Source organism: Oryctolagus cuniculus, chromosome 1, assembly GCF_964237555.1.
Source record: "Oryctolagus cuniculus chromosome 1, mOryCun1.1, whole genome shotgun sequence".
In the NCBI taxonomy this organism is placed as follows: domain Eukaryota; kingdom Metazoa; phylum Chordata; class Mammalia; order Lagomorpha; family Leporidae; genus Oryctolagus; species Oryctolagus cuniculus.
Window position 1 is genome coordinate 211,194,184 of NC_091432.1, and position 16,184 is coordinate 211,210,367.

At 52.6% G+C, this 16,184-nt stretch overlaps 1 protein-coding gene across 1 annotated transcript; it reads right to left on the bottom strand.

Moving 5' to 3' along the window:
- Positions 1-1,082: 1,082 nt before the first annotated feature.
- KLF4 (KLF transcription factor 4) lies at positions 1,083-5,783 on the bottom strand. Its single transcript, XM_051855992.2, has 5 exons — positions 5,177-5,783; positions 4,949-5,069; positions 3,344-4,334; positions 3,080-3,244; positions 1,083-2,163 (listed from the first exon to the last, which is right to left on the bottom strand). Exons 1-5 carry the CDS (start codon positions 5,179-5,181, stop codon positions 1,988-1,990), a joined length of 1,458 nt encoding a protein of 485 aa, XP_051711952.1. The 5' UTR covers positions 5,182-5,783; the 3' UTR covers positions 1,083-1,987.
- Between the last annotated feature and the right edge of the window lie 10,401 nt (positions 5,784-16,184).

A 16,184-nucleotide genomic window follows, 5' to 3' on the forward strand; every position in this document is an offset into this window, starting at 1 on the left:
CAAAGAAAATACTTTGTGTTGATCCACCAACGAACCTCTTAGGAATTCCTATTTTTTATTCCGTTTATAAAATGCACCCATGATACAAACACACCTGTGGACTCTAGACATAATAGACAGTTAATAAGCACTCAAGAAAATGCCAGTCAGCTCCCGTCCCCTTGATGATGTGAAATATTAGTCACCCACATCATCATTACACAAAGTGTCAACAAGTGTTGCAAAGGCTTTTTCCATTTTGTGACAGCCACAAATGAACCTCAAGGCCTTGGGCTTCCCCCTCAAAACACTTGTGACTATAATAGTGCAGTTTAAGACTTTTAACTCCAGACATATAAATGCTACCAACTTAAAAAAAATTACACATTTCAGACTTACAGTTAGTTCGGTTCCTTTGAGTAATTTTTAATGACTGTGTCTCAGGGGGACCGATGAGGTTTAAAACCCACCTTCCAGTTCTGACTTCCTTACCTACACCAATAGAAACAATGTATCTGCAACACACACACACACACACTCACTCACTCACACATAGGAATAAACCTTTCTAATCCTCAGGAGGGCACTGTGGAACTACGCTCCTAGGCTGCCTGCCCTGGGAAGAAGCTTCTTTTCTTTTGTTACTCCAATTCTCTAGTGCAAGGCCAGGCCTCCGCTGGGAGGACTTTTCTATTTTCACTTGCTTTTAATTGAAGACACCTTACAAACGTCTTCTAGAATGGGAAACTGGAATGTCTGTCCGGCTGACTACCTTTATGTTAATTAAACTCAGCAAAGTGAAGGGTAATTGACTTCCTTCCACCGGGAAAACCACTCAGGTAAGGAAACTGCTTTTGTGTAGCTTTATGTCCGTTTGTCAGAAGGCTAGACTGACTGGTTAACTTTATAATTTCCAATACTCAGAGCTTTCGCCCGACGGCACCTACATACATTTGCTGTGACTAAGCAGCTTAGGCAAGTCTTTGAACCTCTGCTAAGGGAAGCTGGCTTTTAAAGTGTGCTGCTCTCATGTCCCACCTTCCCAGATGTTCCAGCTGAACCCTGTTACATGCTTTTCCAGGACAAAAACGAGGATACCATTGTTCAGATAAAATATTATAGGTTTATTTAAAACTTAATTCTCACCTTGAGTATGCAAAATACAAACTCCACAAAATGTTCATTTTACTTTGTAGTTTACAAATATACAAAATAGAAGTTTGCTTAAATTTATATTACATATTTATTAAGGCAAGGAACTATATAGAAAAAACATTTGTTCTGCTTAAGGCATCCTTGGGAATAAAACCATTGTACAAATTATTGCACATCTGAAACCACAGTGCATAACAGACTGTCTGCATCAAAATGTTAAAGTTAAACCAGGTCTATTTACCTGACTTAGGTCATACATGTAGATCGGAAGACAAAAATAGATTTTCCTTGTCAAAGTATGCAGCAGTTCGAGAACTTTGGCTTCCTCGTTTGGTACCTTTACAACCAACACTCACCAAGCACCATCGTTTAGGCTATGAACACACGTTTTCTGTACCTGAATTTCTTCCCTCTTCTAACATGGTAATAATGGCTTTTAGAAGGCAAATAGAATACAAGGTGATCTTTATACTTATATTGCATCAAAACACAATTCAAGGGAATTCTGGTCTTCCCTCCCCACCCCCCCCAACTCATGGATCTAATCGATACCCTGATATCCACAACTTCCAGTCACCCCCCTGGGTGTTCCTCGTTAAGTCCAGGAATATTCAAGTTGGATTTGGAATTGGAATGGTAGAAGATCCAGTCACAGACCCGAAATGTCCTTTGATTTTTGTCTTCTGGATTCCTCTTTCCTCCTGATTATCCGCTCACAAGCTGACTCGCGGGGAACTTGACCATGACTGTAGTGCTTTCCGGCTGCGCTCCCCCCTCCTCGGGAAGACAGTGTGAAAGGCGACAAATACTGAACTCGCTTCTGGCAGTGTGGGTCCTGTCCACCGTGTGGGGTTTAAAAGTGCCTCTTCATGTGTAAGGCGAGGTGGTCCGACCTGGAGAAGGCCCGGTCGCACTTCTGGCACTGGAACGGGCGGTGCCCGGTGTGTTTGCGGTAGTGCCTGGTCAGTTCGTCGGAGCGGGCAAACTTCCACCCACAGCCGTCCCAGTCACAGTGGTAGGGCTTCTCACCTGGAGAGAGAAAGGAGAATGCCACTGGGGCCGCTGCTTTAACCCAGGCCCTTTTCAAAACCGGAGGCCCGATAGGAAACCATCTCCCCACCTGCCCCCCACTCGGAAAAGCATCCAGGAACTTGGGTCGCTATGCCACTGGAAGGCCGTGTCCAATTTCTGGTCATAAGCAGCAATAATACACCGCGTCTTATGCATTTGCTCTTGTGTTCTCCAATGGCTAATGCTTTCATTTTTTTTTTTTTTGAGCCAAGATTATCAGTGGTGGAAATGAAATTTGGAAAATGATTGGTGATGTCTCCTGCCCAAACCCAACGGTGTGAGATCTTATCTGAAAGGCCACAGGTGGCTTTGTTTTTTCCCCCTGTCCTTTTCATAAAGGCTGAAAGACCTCATGTATGGACTTGGAGATTAAGGGACCATCTTAAAGCAGAAGCTCGCAGAAGCTCCCAGCAATGACAAACATTACTGAGGTCTTGGAATTAATTATTTAATCGTGACCAAGAGTAGAACTAAACAGCATAAAGGAAGGGTGAATCCCCAAAAGCTACATGCGAGATTTGAAAACTGATTTAAAAGAAGCCACCGCGCTTTCACAAAGTATAATTTCTTGATTACAAGGGCAAGGCTTTGCGGGAGCTAACACCGGCCCACATACTGCCTTTAGACTCTCCCAGCCTTTTAAAAGCCTAACAAAATTGCACATTCAAATACAGATACCATCCCTCAGCACAGGGCTCCTGGGCAAAAAAGTAGGCGCCAGTCTGCTCTGCTCTCCCTGGACTGCGGGGAAAGGAGGCAGGCTGGGCTGGCCGCCCAGGGAGCCCTAATAAAAGTGTCGGAGGTTGGCCATCGGACCCAGTCAGGACGACGAGGACACTTTTAAGAGGATTTTCCGCGTCTTCCGCCCCCCTACCTGTGTGGGTCCGCAGGTGGGCCTTGAGATGAGAACTCTTTGTGTAGGTTTTGCCGCAGCCCGCGTAATCGCAAGTGTGGGTGGCTGTCCTTTTCCGCGGCCACGACCTCCTGCCTCTCTTTGGCTTGGGCTCCTCCGGCAAGCAGGAACCCGGTGGCATGAGCTCTGGGGGAAGGTGAAGAAGGCGGGGTCAGCACCGTCCCGTGCGCCCCGGAGGGCCGGCACACGCGCCCGCGCGCGCGGCTCCCCAGCCCCGACACTGACCTTGGTAATGGAGCGGCGGCACCTGCGGCTGCATCTGCTCCGGCAGGAAGGGCGGGTAGTTGGGCCCGGGGTGGGGATGGAAGCCCGGGGGAAGCGACAGGGCAGGGTGACAGTCCCTGCTGCTCAGCAGTTCCTCGGGACCCAGGGTCGGGGTAGTCCTGCTGGGGAGCTGCCGCCCCAGGGGGAAGTCGTGTGCGGTCGGCCGGTGGCCGTTGCTGAGAGGGGGTCCGGCGCCCAAGTGCGCCTCCAGGGGCCGACCGACGGTGCACGAGGAGACAGCCTCCTGCTTGATCTTGGGGCACAGGCGCGGCGGCCCGCCGCTGAAGGGCGCCACCACCACCGGGTGGCTGCCGTCGGGGCTGCCTTTGCTAACACTGATGACCGACGGGCTGCCGTACTCGCTGCCGGGCGCGCTCAGCGACGCCTTCAACACGAACTTGCCCATCAGCCCGCCACCTGGCGGCTGCGGCTGCTGCGGCGGGATGTACACCGGGTCCAATTCGGGCCGCAGGAGCTCGGCCACGAAGCCGCCGGTCGGGCTCACGTCGTTGATGTCCGCCAGGTTGAAGGGAGCCGTGGGAGGGGGCGCAGACTCCCGGCCATAGAGCAGGCCGCCGCCCGCGCCGCCCGGCGCCACGCCCGGGTCGCCGCCGGCGCGGATCGGGTAGCTGAAGCTGCAGGTGGAGGGCGCGCTGGCAGGGCCGCTGTTCGACGGGGAGGACGAGGAAGAGGCAGACGCCGACGAGGACACGGTGGCGGCCACCGACTCCTGATGGGACAGCGAGTTGGACAGAATAAAATCTAGGTCCAGGAGGTCGTTGAACTCCTCGGTCTCCCTCCGGGGCAGGAGTGCCGGGTTGCTACCGCCGCAAGCCGCGCCGGCTCCGCCGCTCTCCAGGTCTGTGGCCACAGTCGCCGCCGCCAGGTCGTAGGGGCGGCCGGGAAGCACCGGGGGGAGTCGCTTCATGTGGGAGAGCTCCTCCCGCCAGCGCTGTGGGGACGGGGAGGGGAGGAGAGCTCGTCAGTGGCGGTCCCCTCTTGTCACCCACGGTCCTGACGCTCTGGTGCCCCAAGCGCACCAGCGCCGCCCAGGCCCCGGTACTGGGCAGGCGTAGATAGGGCTCCCCGGGGACTCCGGGTGCCAGCGCTGCAACCCCAGCCCACACCTGGGTCGGGGGACGGGGTATGTGTCTGTCCGATCGAGCGAGAGCGAGCGAGCGCCCGATCCCAGGGACTCTCCCGCCACCCCCAGAACTAGGACACCGAGGCTCTCCCTATGCGCCTTCGCCACGGGGCCGCCCACGCTCTGAGCTCCTTCGGGCTCGCTCAGCCGGCGTCTAGGGACTCAGCCACCTCGCGCGCGCGCCCACCCTACCGCCTGCGCGCCCTGGGACATGTGAGGGCCCGCCGTGCGCCCCTGGCGGCTCCGCGGTGCCGGGACCACACGCACAGACACCCCGGCCAAGGGCGCTGAAGCCATCCCGGCATCGCAGCGCAGTCGGTGCGTGGTGGCCACTCCTTCCCCTCGCCCGGTGGCTCTAGGTGACCCCAGGGCTCCGCCCGCCCCCAGCCCGGGCGCTGCGGTCGGCTCGCGGCGGCACTCACGTTATTCGGGGCACCTGCCGGACGCAGTGTCTTCTCCCTTCCCGCTGGGCCAGACGCGAACGTGGAGAAGGACGGGAGTAGCGCGTCGCTGACAGCCATGTCAGACTCGCCAGGTGGCTGCCTGCGGGCCGGGCGGGGCGCCCACGGAGGCAGGAGTCAGGGGCCACTCGCGGCTGGCGGCCCACCGGCCCTCACCCCTCCCTGCCCCCAGCGTCCCGCGCCTCTTACCTCATTAATGTGGGGGCCCAGACGGTCCTCGGGAGCCCGAAGCAGTGAGGGTACCCGAAACCCAAAGCCAGCGAAGGGTGGGGGTAAACCTTAGAAACGAAGCTAAAACCAAAAACCCCGAATTGCCCGAGATGCTTCTTCTTCCGATTAAATATAAATTGAAGACGTTTCTTTTTAAAAAAAGTTCCTTTGTATACAAAAGTTCTTAGAAAAGTTGTAAACTCTTATATAAAAATAGACCATCAGCAAGGCGAGTACGTAGGTCCGGTGGCCAGGCTGCCCTCTCGTCGACTCAGCAGCGTCCCCCGCCGCTGTCGCTGCGGCTGTCGCCGTGGGCGCAGGGGCTGTGGCCGGGGCGGTGGGCGGGCGGCGCCGCCAGGTGAGAATGGCCGCGGTGGCGCGGAGCTGCGGGCTGGGCGGCGGCGCAGGGCGCGGAGTCCTGGGGGCTGCACCGGGCGCGCGCGGCCATGGGCGCGGGCCGCGGGCGGGTGGGTGGGTGGGGGGCCGGAGGGGCGGGGAGGGGCGACTCGGCGGCTCCCGGTGCCGCCGCCGCCCGCCACCGCCTCTGCTCCCCGCGCGCCCGCAGCCGCGCTCGCTCTCCCGGGCCGGGGAACTGCCGGCGGCCGCCGCGCGCGTCTTACTTATAACTCCTCGGCTACCACCTCCCCGCCTCCTCCCCGCCGCGCGCCAGGCTCCGTCGTCAGGCCCCGCCCCTCCCTTTCTTCTCCCCGCCCCCCCGCGCGTTGCCATGGCAGCTAAATAAACAAACTCGGCGCACGTGGGGGCGGGGGCGAGGGAGGGGCGCGGGCGGGGCCGGGCCGGGCCGTGACGCCAGCCCGGCAGCTGGCGGGCTGGAGCCGCGCTGACGCCGGCGGCGGTGGCGGCGTCGACCCGGCGCGGGGCGCTGGGACCGCGGCGCAGGTCCGGTCGTTGCGAGACTGGGACCCTCCGCGCCGCCCTAGTCGGGCTGCTGAGTTCGAGGCGCGCGCTGGCGGAGGCTGGTGGAGGGGAGGGAGGCAGGGGGCGCCCCCACCCCAGGTCGGGTCGGCGCTCGCCGCGCTGTCTGCGCGCTCAGAAGAGCGCGATTATCCGCGTGACTCATCCCAGCCCTCCCTCTCGCCCCTACGCACGCAGGAGCTGGGCGCCCGGCCCGCAGCGCGCCGGTGCTGGCTTGGGCCTGGCAGCTCACGGTCCGCGCGCCGCCTCCTGCCGGGTGGGGGTGGGGTGGGGACGCGCTTGGAGGGGCGGCGGGTGCCCTGCGCCGTGTGGCCGGGGACTGGGAGCCCCAGAAGGCCGGAGCAGAGGCTTGCGCTTGGAATACCGGTGAAAAGAGACTGGAATGGGGGGCCGGAGTTACGGCGTGCATCGTTCCCGGAGGCGGAAAAAGAGTGAAAGGGCTAGAGATTTGGGGATGGGAGTGAGGGATGGGGGCTGTGAACGCGGAGACACCTTCTCGCCAGGCGTCTCGAAGCACTCGACAAGCCACGCACTCTGCTGCCCACTTTAAGGATGAGAAAACTGAGTCATAGAGAGGTGACATGGCGAGGCAAAGGTCACGAGCCACATCTGCGCTCTTCGGCTCGGGCTCCGGGCAGGTCGAGCCCACCCGAAATGGGCGAAGGGGACTCAGCCATGGGGAAAGCGGCCGCCGCTGGGGGACCTGGCTCCCGGGAGGCGTGCGCCGGCCCCGGGACGAGCCGTGCGTGCCCGCCGCGGAGTGGCGGGGAAGCGGCGATCGTTCCCGCGGTCGGATCCGGCCGCCTCCCCACCCCCGTTCCCCCGAGTGTGTGATCAGTAATTTTCCAGCCGGGAAATGTTTTCGCCCTCATCTCTGCAAACAGTCTTCTTCTTTTTTTTTTTTTTTTTTAAACGTGAGCGTGGTGTTCGGTATCACTCGCTAAACGTAGGCTTGCGAGCTGTTTACTTTGGACCGCGGCGCGCGGGGCCGGCTCCGCCCACCCCTCCGCCGAGCCCCCGGGCCGGTCCACGCCGCGCTCCCCGCCGGGGGAGGGGGCTGGGCGAAGGGGTCGCTGTTTGCGCCCCGGAGCCGCGTGTCCGCCCTCCTGAAGCTCCGGTGGCCTCATACTTTTTTGTCGTTGTCACCTGTTTGTTTGAATCGCGCGACTCTGGTACCTATTAGGTTTCCTCGGCGTATTTGTTAGCCCTGATTTTTCCACTCCTCGCCGACCACAGAAGCATTCGTGGAATGCAGCGCGCCCCGAATGAATCGACTGGCCTCAGTCTGCCAGCGCCAGGACGCCCGTTCGGAGCCAGGGCGCTGGGCGCCTTTAACTTTGACTTGCATCCTCTCGCCGGGTTTGGACGGGAAACCCCCGGGCCAGGCCTACGGTGGCACGGAGGGGTCCAACGCCGCCTCGGGGGGCAGGGCCTGGGGACCTTAAGTCCGAACACGATGCCCTTTTCACACCGAGAAACCAACGCGGGAACACACCTGCTCCTCCTGCCTGTGTCCCTTTCGTTGAGATGGGAAACCGTCTTGGGATGCGAGGACTTGAGGGTTGCGTGGAAAAGTTAACTCACTTTTGCATTAAGGCCAAGATCCCTAAACCCTGGTATATTTGTGTGAGTCCTTGATTGGCAGCTGTCAACCTTGGGATTCCCCACCAGATGCTTTCTACTTTTATTTAGTTAAGGCAGTGGCCCTTCCCTGGGGTGTGTGTGTGTGTGTGTGTGTGTGTGTTTGTGTGTGTGAACACCTCACCGTAACCGCCACAATGAAAAAATATTGCCCAGATGAATTGGAGAGCCCCTATTATTATGTCATACAATCTAGACAAGATTCTGAAACTCAGTGGAGACAGTTGAACTTGTACGTCCCAAACAGCTTTCCGAAGGGGAGAAGCCAGTGTGTCCCCGTGGCCGGCCACGAGCTGGTTAGTCCTGATTGCATCACAAAGGGAAATGTCTAGATTCACCCCAGATTGCTAAAAGAAGAAAGGAACTGCAGGTTCCTTTCAAGGCAGGTCTTGCTGTGACAACAGGGTTATGACCCTCCCTTTCCTCGGAACAGGTAGGGCCAGAAGAGTTAAATCCCTGCCCTATATAATTTATAAACATGAGGCCGAGTAAACCTTTCATGACTCAATTGCACTCTAAAATAATAATAATAGAAGACACCCTTTACAGAAGAATTAAATACTTACCGGTGACTTTATTTCAGCAAACCGATATTACAAGTTTTGTGGTATGGAAGTTAATTATTAATGTCCTTGGAGTTATAAAATAATTTTTTTTGCAAGCACAGCCTGCATTAGTTGGCAGGAGATGTGATGGAAGCTCCTGGTGCTAGGGGATTAATGTGGAGTCACGGAGGGGTGTGATCTGGTAAAGAGGCTCCAAACGTCGCCAGTGAAGGACTCTGCACCCAAGCTTCCGCCTGAGCCCGGCACATTGTGTGCTCCCAGGGGCCTGGGCTCTAGGGGTGGCGTGGGGTCTGTGGCTCACTACTGCAGGACTCAGGAAAAGCTGCTTTTTATTAATGCAAGACATTATTAATTTTTTAAAAAGTGCTTTAGCTTCCATTTTATTTGAAAGGCAAACAGAGACAGACACAAGAAACTCATCCACTGGTTCACTGCATGCGTGCCCTCAACATCCAGTGTTGGGCCAGGCTGATGGCAGGAGCTTGTAACTCAACCTTGCAACCTTGGTGGTACTTGAGCTATCAGCTAGTGTGCATTAGCAGGGAACTGGAGTTGGGAGCGGAGCCGGGAGACTATCTCAGGAGCTCAGGTGGGATGTAGGTGTCCCGAGTGGTATCCTAGGTGTTACCTTAAATGTCTGCCCCAGGAGCTGATTTTAAGTATCCAAATTGCTTGGGGTAGGGACTCGCGTCTTTCACAAGGTGAAAACTTTTCTTAGCTTCCACTCCCACCGCCTCCTTTTCAGCTGAGTCTTGGGTCGTACAGGGTAAGAAGGTGGACGTGGTCCCTGGGTCTCCCAACCTGGCTCGGCTGCTTTCTAGATGGGCTAGCTGCTGATTCACTTTGCCTGTTTCCTTGTGGAATGGGGGGGGGGGGGGGGGGCGTGTTAGTAGTACCTGTTAGGAAACTGGTGCAGTTTTAGCCAGGCTCCACCCCCATCCTAATGGGATTCCCTGCTCCTGCTTCCCTGCCCGCCCCCAGGCAAAGTTTTAAAAGGGCCTGTTCCTGAACACGTGCTCTCTTGGCTTGCGCTCTCTCGCTCGCTCTCTCGCTCTCTCTCTCTCTCTCTCTCTCTCTCTCTCTCTCTCTCGGCTCCTCTCTGCTCTCTCCTCTCTCTTGGCTCTTCTCCTCTGTTCTATCTTCTCTCCTCACTAGCTCCTCTCCTCTGTCTCTCTCTCTTATACTCTTCACTCCGGTCTGTTGGGTGTTCCCCCAATAAACCCTTTCCCTTATTCCAGCGTTTGGTGTGTTTTGTGAGGGCTAACATTAATATATAGCTACCTACTTCTTGTGACGAGGATGGAGTTGATCACCCCAGTGTTTAGCACAGGCCTTGACATTCCTCGTGTGAGCCAGTATTCTCCAGGGTGCCGTAAATTAATGTCACGGGACAGGGCTGTTTTGTTCACTGCTGCGTACCTACGTCCTACTGTCGTCCCTGCCACCTCATGGTAACGCTTGATGTGTGTTGAGTGAAAGACCCGCGGACTTTTCCTTAGGGAAGCTCGTCTTTCAGCTCTGAGCTGCAAGCTCATGAGGAATCCCACGATTGACCCAGACTGGCACCCAGTTCCCCAGCTTCCTAACCCAGAAACCTAGGTATCCCTCAACAACACAGTTTTGCCCTGGGCCTCCAGGCATCCAGCGGTCTCTGTCACCCATATCCATTCTTGAACCCCTCCAACTCCCTTTCTGCTCTGTGCTGCCTCCATTCAAGCTGCCCACATTCCCAGCTTTTAACTGCAGCTGTGGCTGCTCGCACAGTCAGCCCCCTCCCCCGTGGTCCCACTAGAGTGCCCCCCCAAGTCCTGCTTCTCCTCTACTCCCCCCCCCCAGCTGGTCTTTCAGCCACTCCCCACTGGGGCTTCTCCCCTCTCCGGCCCTAGCTGCCCTTCCCAGAACCGCTCTAGGGACTGAGCCCACCATCTTTCCAATCCCTGGATACACTGTTTGTGTTTTCCGCAGCTGTGTTTCCTGTCTGAAATGCCCTTTCGCCAAAGGACCCTCCTCATTCGGGAAACCCAGAGTCCCCTATGAGTGACCTGGGCTATCGGAGTCGCCCCCTTTGAGGTCGGTCCTCTAGGCTCTAGGGTGCCTCTGCTTGTGACATTGACCCCTTGGACTTCCATTCCTGGTGACTTGTTGGTACCTCTCTTCCTCTGTGACATCTCCAGGACAAATGAATGTCCAGGGACTTTTCATGGTAGAATGAATGAAGTGAGCCAAACTGACTTGCAGACTGCATTGGGGCTGGCAGGGATCCTGTGCTTACCTTGTTAGTACCAGTTTCCTTAGCCGAGCAGTTACTCACTTGGGGCTTTATTTTTCAACCTTCCCCTTCCTCCACCACCTTCTTTTCTCTCTTTGAAAAGTTCTGGGAGGAGACAAAAACTCCTTCCTCTGTCTTCTCAAAACAGTTGGACAAAGTGAGAGAACAGCTCTGGCCAAGGCATTGTAATAAGACAAACTTGAAAACACAAACAAAAATAACCAAAAGCCAAACCAAAACCAAATGGAGAAACAGTCGACTCTTTTCTGTAGCCAAATTCATTGCCTTTCAAAAAACCCAAACGTTGGGTATTGAAGTTTTTAGAGCAGAAAATGAATCACAGACATTTAAAAATCAATTCTCAGAAATTTAATTAAAATCTTTTTCGTGAACCCTTAGGTTTGATCACTTAAGTTACATTCTTAGCACAAAAAACTGAGGCTCAACACATCAGTTAACCTAAGAAGAAAATCTGAAATTCATGGGATTACTTTAAAGACCTTTCAACTGTTCTGACAGTAATGTGTTACAGTCAGCTGCCCCATGTCCTCAGCCTGCTCTGAGATGTTAGGATTTTTTTTTAAAAAGTTCACAAAAAATTCTTTTTAAATTGCTCATTTTATTTTATTTATGTTTAAGGATTCAACTATTTCTTTGAAAGGCAAGAAAACAGAGCAGGATTCAGGAGTAGCTGGGATTGATTCTGATATGGGATGATGATGTAGCAAACAGCCCCTTTCACTGGCTGTGTCACAACACCAGCACCTTTTTTGTTCATGGGTATTTATTTATTTATTTGTAAGTCAGAGCTATACAGAGAGATGAGAGGCAGAGAGAGAGAGAAAGAGAGTTCTTTCATCTGCTGGTTCATTCCCCTGATGGCTGCAACGGCCGGAGCTGCACTGATCCAAAGCCAGAAGCCAGGAGCTGCTTCTGGGTCTTCCATGTGGGTGCAGAGGCCCAATGAGTTGGGCCATCTTCTACTGTTTTCCCAGGCCATAGCAGAGAGCTGGATGGGAAATGGAGCTGCCAGGACTCGAACTGGCACCCATATGGGATGCTGGTGCTTCAGGCCAGGGCGTTAACCCACTGTGCCACAGTGCTGGCCCCTCACATGTTTGTTTTTAAATTGTATTTATTTATTTGAAAGAGAGAGAGAGCAAGAGATCGCCCTTCTGCTGGTTCACTTCCCAACTGGCCATAATAGCTAGGCTGTTCCATGCTAAAACCAGGAGCCAGGAAGTCCATCCAGGTTCCCCACATGGGTGTCAGGGACCCACGTACTTGAGCCATCATCTGCTGCATACCAGGCACATTAGCAGGGAGCTGGAATTAGAAGCAGAGCGAGCAGAACTCAGATATGAAATGCATGCTTCCCAAGCAGTGGTTTAGCCCACTTGCAACACTAGTCCCTGGATTGCTTACTTTGTTGAAGAAAATGGTAGTGTCTTCTAAGAGTTGAAAACGTTGCAGTAATACTTCTCTTGACAAAAGAAATTAACAACAAACATTTGCTGTGGTTCTCTTGGGTGACATTTTAAGACCAGGAGAAAAATCCTCCAGATACTTGCATTTGAAACCACACTTAAAAGTAAATAAGGGCCGGTGCTGTGGCACATCGGATTAAAGCACCGACGTGCAGTGCTGGCATCCCATATGGGCTCTGGTTCGAGTCCTGGCTGCTCCACTTCCAATCCAGATCCCTGCTAGTGTGCCTGAAAAGCAGCAGAGGATGGCCCAGGGCCTTGGGTCCCTGCATCCAGGTGCGGAGACCTGAAAAAAATTCCTGGCTGCTGACTTTGGATCAGCTCAGCTCTGGCTGAGCAGCCATTTGGGGGAGTGAACCAGCAGATGGAAGACCTCTCTCTCTCTGTCTCTACTTCTCCCTGTAACTCTGTCTTTCAAATAAATAAAATGTCTTTAAAAAAAAGAGTAAATGAACTAGCAAATGTAAAAATATTTAAATTTTAAATGGAAGATTTTAGGATATTTATTTAAATGCTAGCAAAGCAGCCAAGTGGGCAGAGAGGTCCCGGTTCTGGAATTTTCTTGCCGTGGCCCACCAAGTTCTGCCTGCTTCCGCCACCCCCTGGGAGAAAGAATTGCTCTGCAAGTAGAGGTAAGACATTAGGCTCCACAAGAGTCTGTTTCCTTGCTTTAAAAGCTTCAGTGTCTCAGGTTCTTAGAGTAGGACAATGTTCTCCTTATGAGGACCACACAGTTCCCTGGTTTAGATTTTACCTGCAGGTGAATTTTGTGCATTATGGAAAGGGTAGGAATTTTGAGGGTTTGAAAATGAATGCTTCACACCCTGAGAAATGCAAACAAGAAGCAAACAATTCTGTGTTTAATTTTCTTCTCGGTTTGTGGGCCGGGGACAAGAGGATAGGTCACTTTTGCCAATCTGACGTTATGTACTGTGAGCTAGGGAAATGATTTTAAAAACATTAACAATGCATATGATTATACTGTGGTTGACTCTTTTTCATAAACGTTGTGTTTGTTCATTTCAGTGTACTGGCTTGTGGGAAGGGTGTTAGAAGGATGGCTAGTGCCAATGTGAAAAACAAAGCCCCAACAATTCTGATAGCACTTGAACATCTCATATTGATTTGATACTGTTTCAAAGTCAATTACTCAAATCTAGGACCCATCCTTCTTTCATTTCCAGGGACTTCCAACAGTATCTTAGAGGGGGAAGTCCCTGGGATAGCTATCTAATCTTAGAAGAATTCCCAACATTATATAGCTATTCAAAAAGATAATCTGTTTAAGAGTTAATCTATGTAATGAGTAGCTGATGGCTTTTTCTGGTTGCTCTCAGAGCCAGATGTTGTGGGATACACTGAAGCGCTGAATTGAATTTCAATGTTCTGATGTTTCACTCTGTGAACTCCATTTACATTGAAATAGAAACTAAGGTGGTGCTGTGGCACAGCAGGTTAACGCCCTGGCCTGAAGCACCGGCATCACATTTGGGCTCTGGTTCGAGACCCGGCTGTTCCGCTTCCTATCCAGCTCTCTGCTATGGCCTGGGAAAGCAATGGAAGATGGCCCAAGTCCTTGGGCCCCTGCACCCATGTGGGAGACCCTGAAGAAGCTCCTGGCTCCTGGCTTCAGATTGGCACAACTCCGGCTATTGCAGCCGATTGGGGAGTGAACCATCGGATGGAAGACCTCTCTCTCTCTCTCTCTCTCTCTTTCTGCATAACTCTTTCAAATAAATAAATAAATCTTTAAAAATAAATAAATAAAAAATAAATAAAATAGAAACTCAATTGTGCTTCTTAAAGATGAGACAAAATCTTTGGTCTGAGTGCAGATTGGAGTGTCTCTGAGTCTGGTTCTTTGGGCCATTGTTTTGGAATGCAATTCAGGAAGGAGACCTGACCGAATTCCCTGGACTTGGGGACTTGAAGACATGGCAGGGAACAAAAGTAGGCCGAGAATGGGGGAGACAGGTGGACTCTGCCACCCAGGCATTTGTGCTCCAGGCTCTGTGCTGCCTTTAAAGAGCTTTGACCTTGGGCAAGTGACATCATCTAATTGCACTTTGCTTTCCTTGTCTGTAAAATGGGTGTATGAATGTACCAACCTCATAAGGCTATTGTGTGTGTTAAGTGAGATATTGGGGGATGGTAGGTAGCTCTCAAGGTTAATTTCTTCCTTCTACCAATGAGACCTGGCAATAGTCAATAACTTGAAAGTAGTTTGGCAGTCCCCAACATCAAGAGGTGATGCAATACCTCACTTGGAGACTGGAATGCTTTGGCACAGTATTTTCTTTCCCTTCATTATCCTGGTGTCATTGCAGGTACAACAGCCAGGGAAGAAGCTCATTGAACACCTTGGAACGACACTATTTTCAGCAGGGTCAGGTACACATCAACTCGGGAATCACATTTTCTGGGTTCATGCCATGGCTTCCAAAGGCCGTTTTTTTTTTTTTTTTTTTTTTTTTTTTTTTATCTTGTCTAATCCAGAAAGATAACCACCTCGGCACTACATAAACCAGACAAGAGTTAGGTTGGACAGAGGAGAGACTCAAAGGCAAGGTCGCCATTAATGAATTATATAACCATTGGGCGATGTTGGCAAAGTCCTCACCTGGTCTCTCTCTCTTTCTCTCTCTCTCTCTTTCTCTCTCCTTCCTTCCTTCCTTCCTTCCTTCCTTCCTTCCTTCCTTCCTTCCTTCCTTCCTTCCTTCCTTCCTTCCTTCTTTCAAGGCAGAGTTACAAGGCAGAGGCAGAGAGTGCTGGTTCACTTCCCCAAATTGCCACAATAACCGGGGCTGAGCCAGATCAGAGCCAGGAAACAGGAGCTTCTTCCAGGTCTCCCACTTTGGTGCCGGAGCCCAAGGACTCGGGTCATCTTCCGGAGCTTTCCCAGGTGCATTAGCAGGGAGTTTCGTGGGAAGTAGAGCAGCCAGGACTCGAAATGGCACCCATATGGGATGCCAACAACACAGGTGGAGGCTTAACCTGCTACCTACAAGGCCAGCCCCTCATCTTTCCTAGAAGGGTATTGGAAGGATCCACTGTGTTCTCCCTCCGGATGTCAGAGGGAGCGGGTCCCTCATTAAGTACCCCCATCCCAGCAGATGCCGTATCAGACACTGTGCTGAGCACGGTCCTCACAACCTCCTGCTAAGGTTGGCGCCAGCAGGAGAAGGCAGCCTTTAAGGGGCAGAGCCCCAGCCTGACTCACTGTGATTCTAGAAGGTAGTGCAGCTTGCTGGCACATAGTAGGTGCTCAATACGTATTTGTATAATAAATGAACCCCATTTTGTAGTTTACAAAAGCTATGCTGTCTAATAAAATAAACTGAAAGTATGTCATTGTGGAAAAAAAAAAAAAACACGCTGTAGTCTCGGGTGGCCAACTGACTGGCCTGCCTTTTCCTTCTTTGCAGCTGACCTCAACTGTGCTACACTTCCCTGAGTAGAGGCCCTGGGTCAAGTTCTTCAGAAATAAGCCTCAGCTCTGCCCAGGCTGCGGGCAAAGCTGTTGCCCTGCCTGTGGGGCCAGGTAGAAATAAGCCTGTGCGTGTGGCTGGTTGGATGGAAGTTCTGACTGGTTCTTATAGAAGTTTTTAGTAATCCTGCTCCCACTTCCGTTGGGTACCCCACTTTCTGAGTGCCCTGAGCCTCTCAGGGGTCCTGCACATTGAAATCACTCTGCCCTGTGTTCTGTTTTCTCTGGTCCAAGTCGGTGGCCATGGAGCCATCTGCTTCATAGCTTCCAGTCTGTCCTGGTGTGTTTTGTGCCTTTAGTGCCTTTATAATCATTTCAAGGTGGTTTCAATGAAACATTAGAAAGTGTGTTAGAATACCATGCTTAACCAAAAGTTTCTTTCTCTTTTTATTTTCTTTTTTAAAGATAAAGTATTTTCTGGGATCAAAAATTCATGCATGCTTCTTTTTAGAAAATCAATGCATAAAAGAGTGCTTTGGGTAAGAATATATCTACATCCCTTCCTCCTCATGTACCATGTATGACAATAGGTAATAGTTTGGTATATTGGGGTTGGTGTTGTGGCATACCAGGTTAAGCCGCCATCTGCCATCCTGGAATC

Excerpts from the sequence above, each read along its gene's own strand:
- KLF4 (XM_051855992.2), bottom strand. Across the intron at positions 4,335-4,948 it reads CGGCAGGTGCCCCGAATAAC|CGCTGGCGGGAGGAGCTCTC; the intron begins GTGAGTGCCGCC and ends CCGTCCCCACAG. Across the intron at positions 3,245-3,343 it reads GCCGCCGCTCCATTACCAAG|AGCTCATGCCACCGGGTTCC; the intron begins GTCAGTGTCGGG and ends ACCTTCCCCCAG.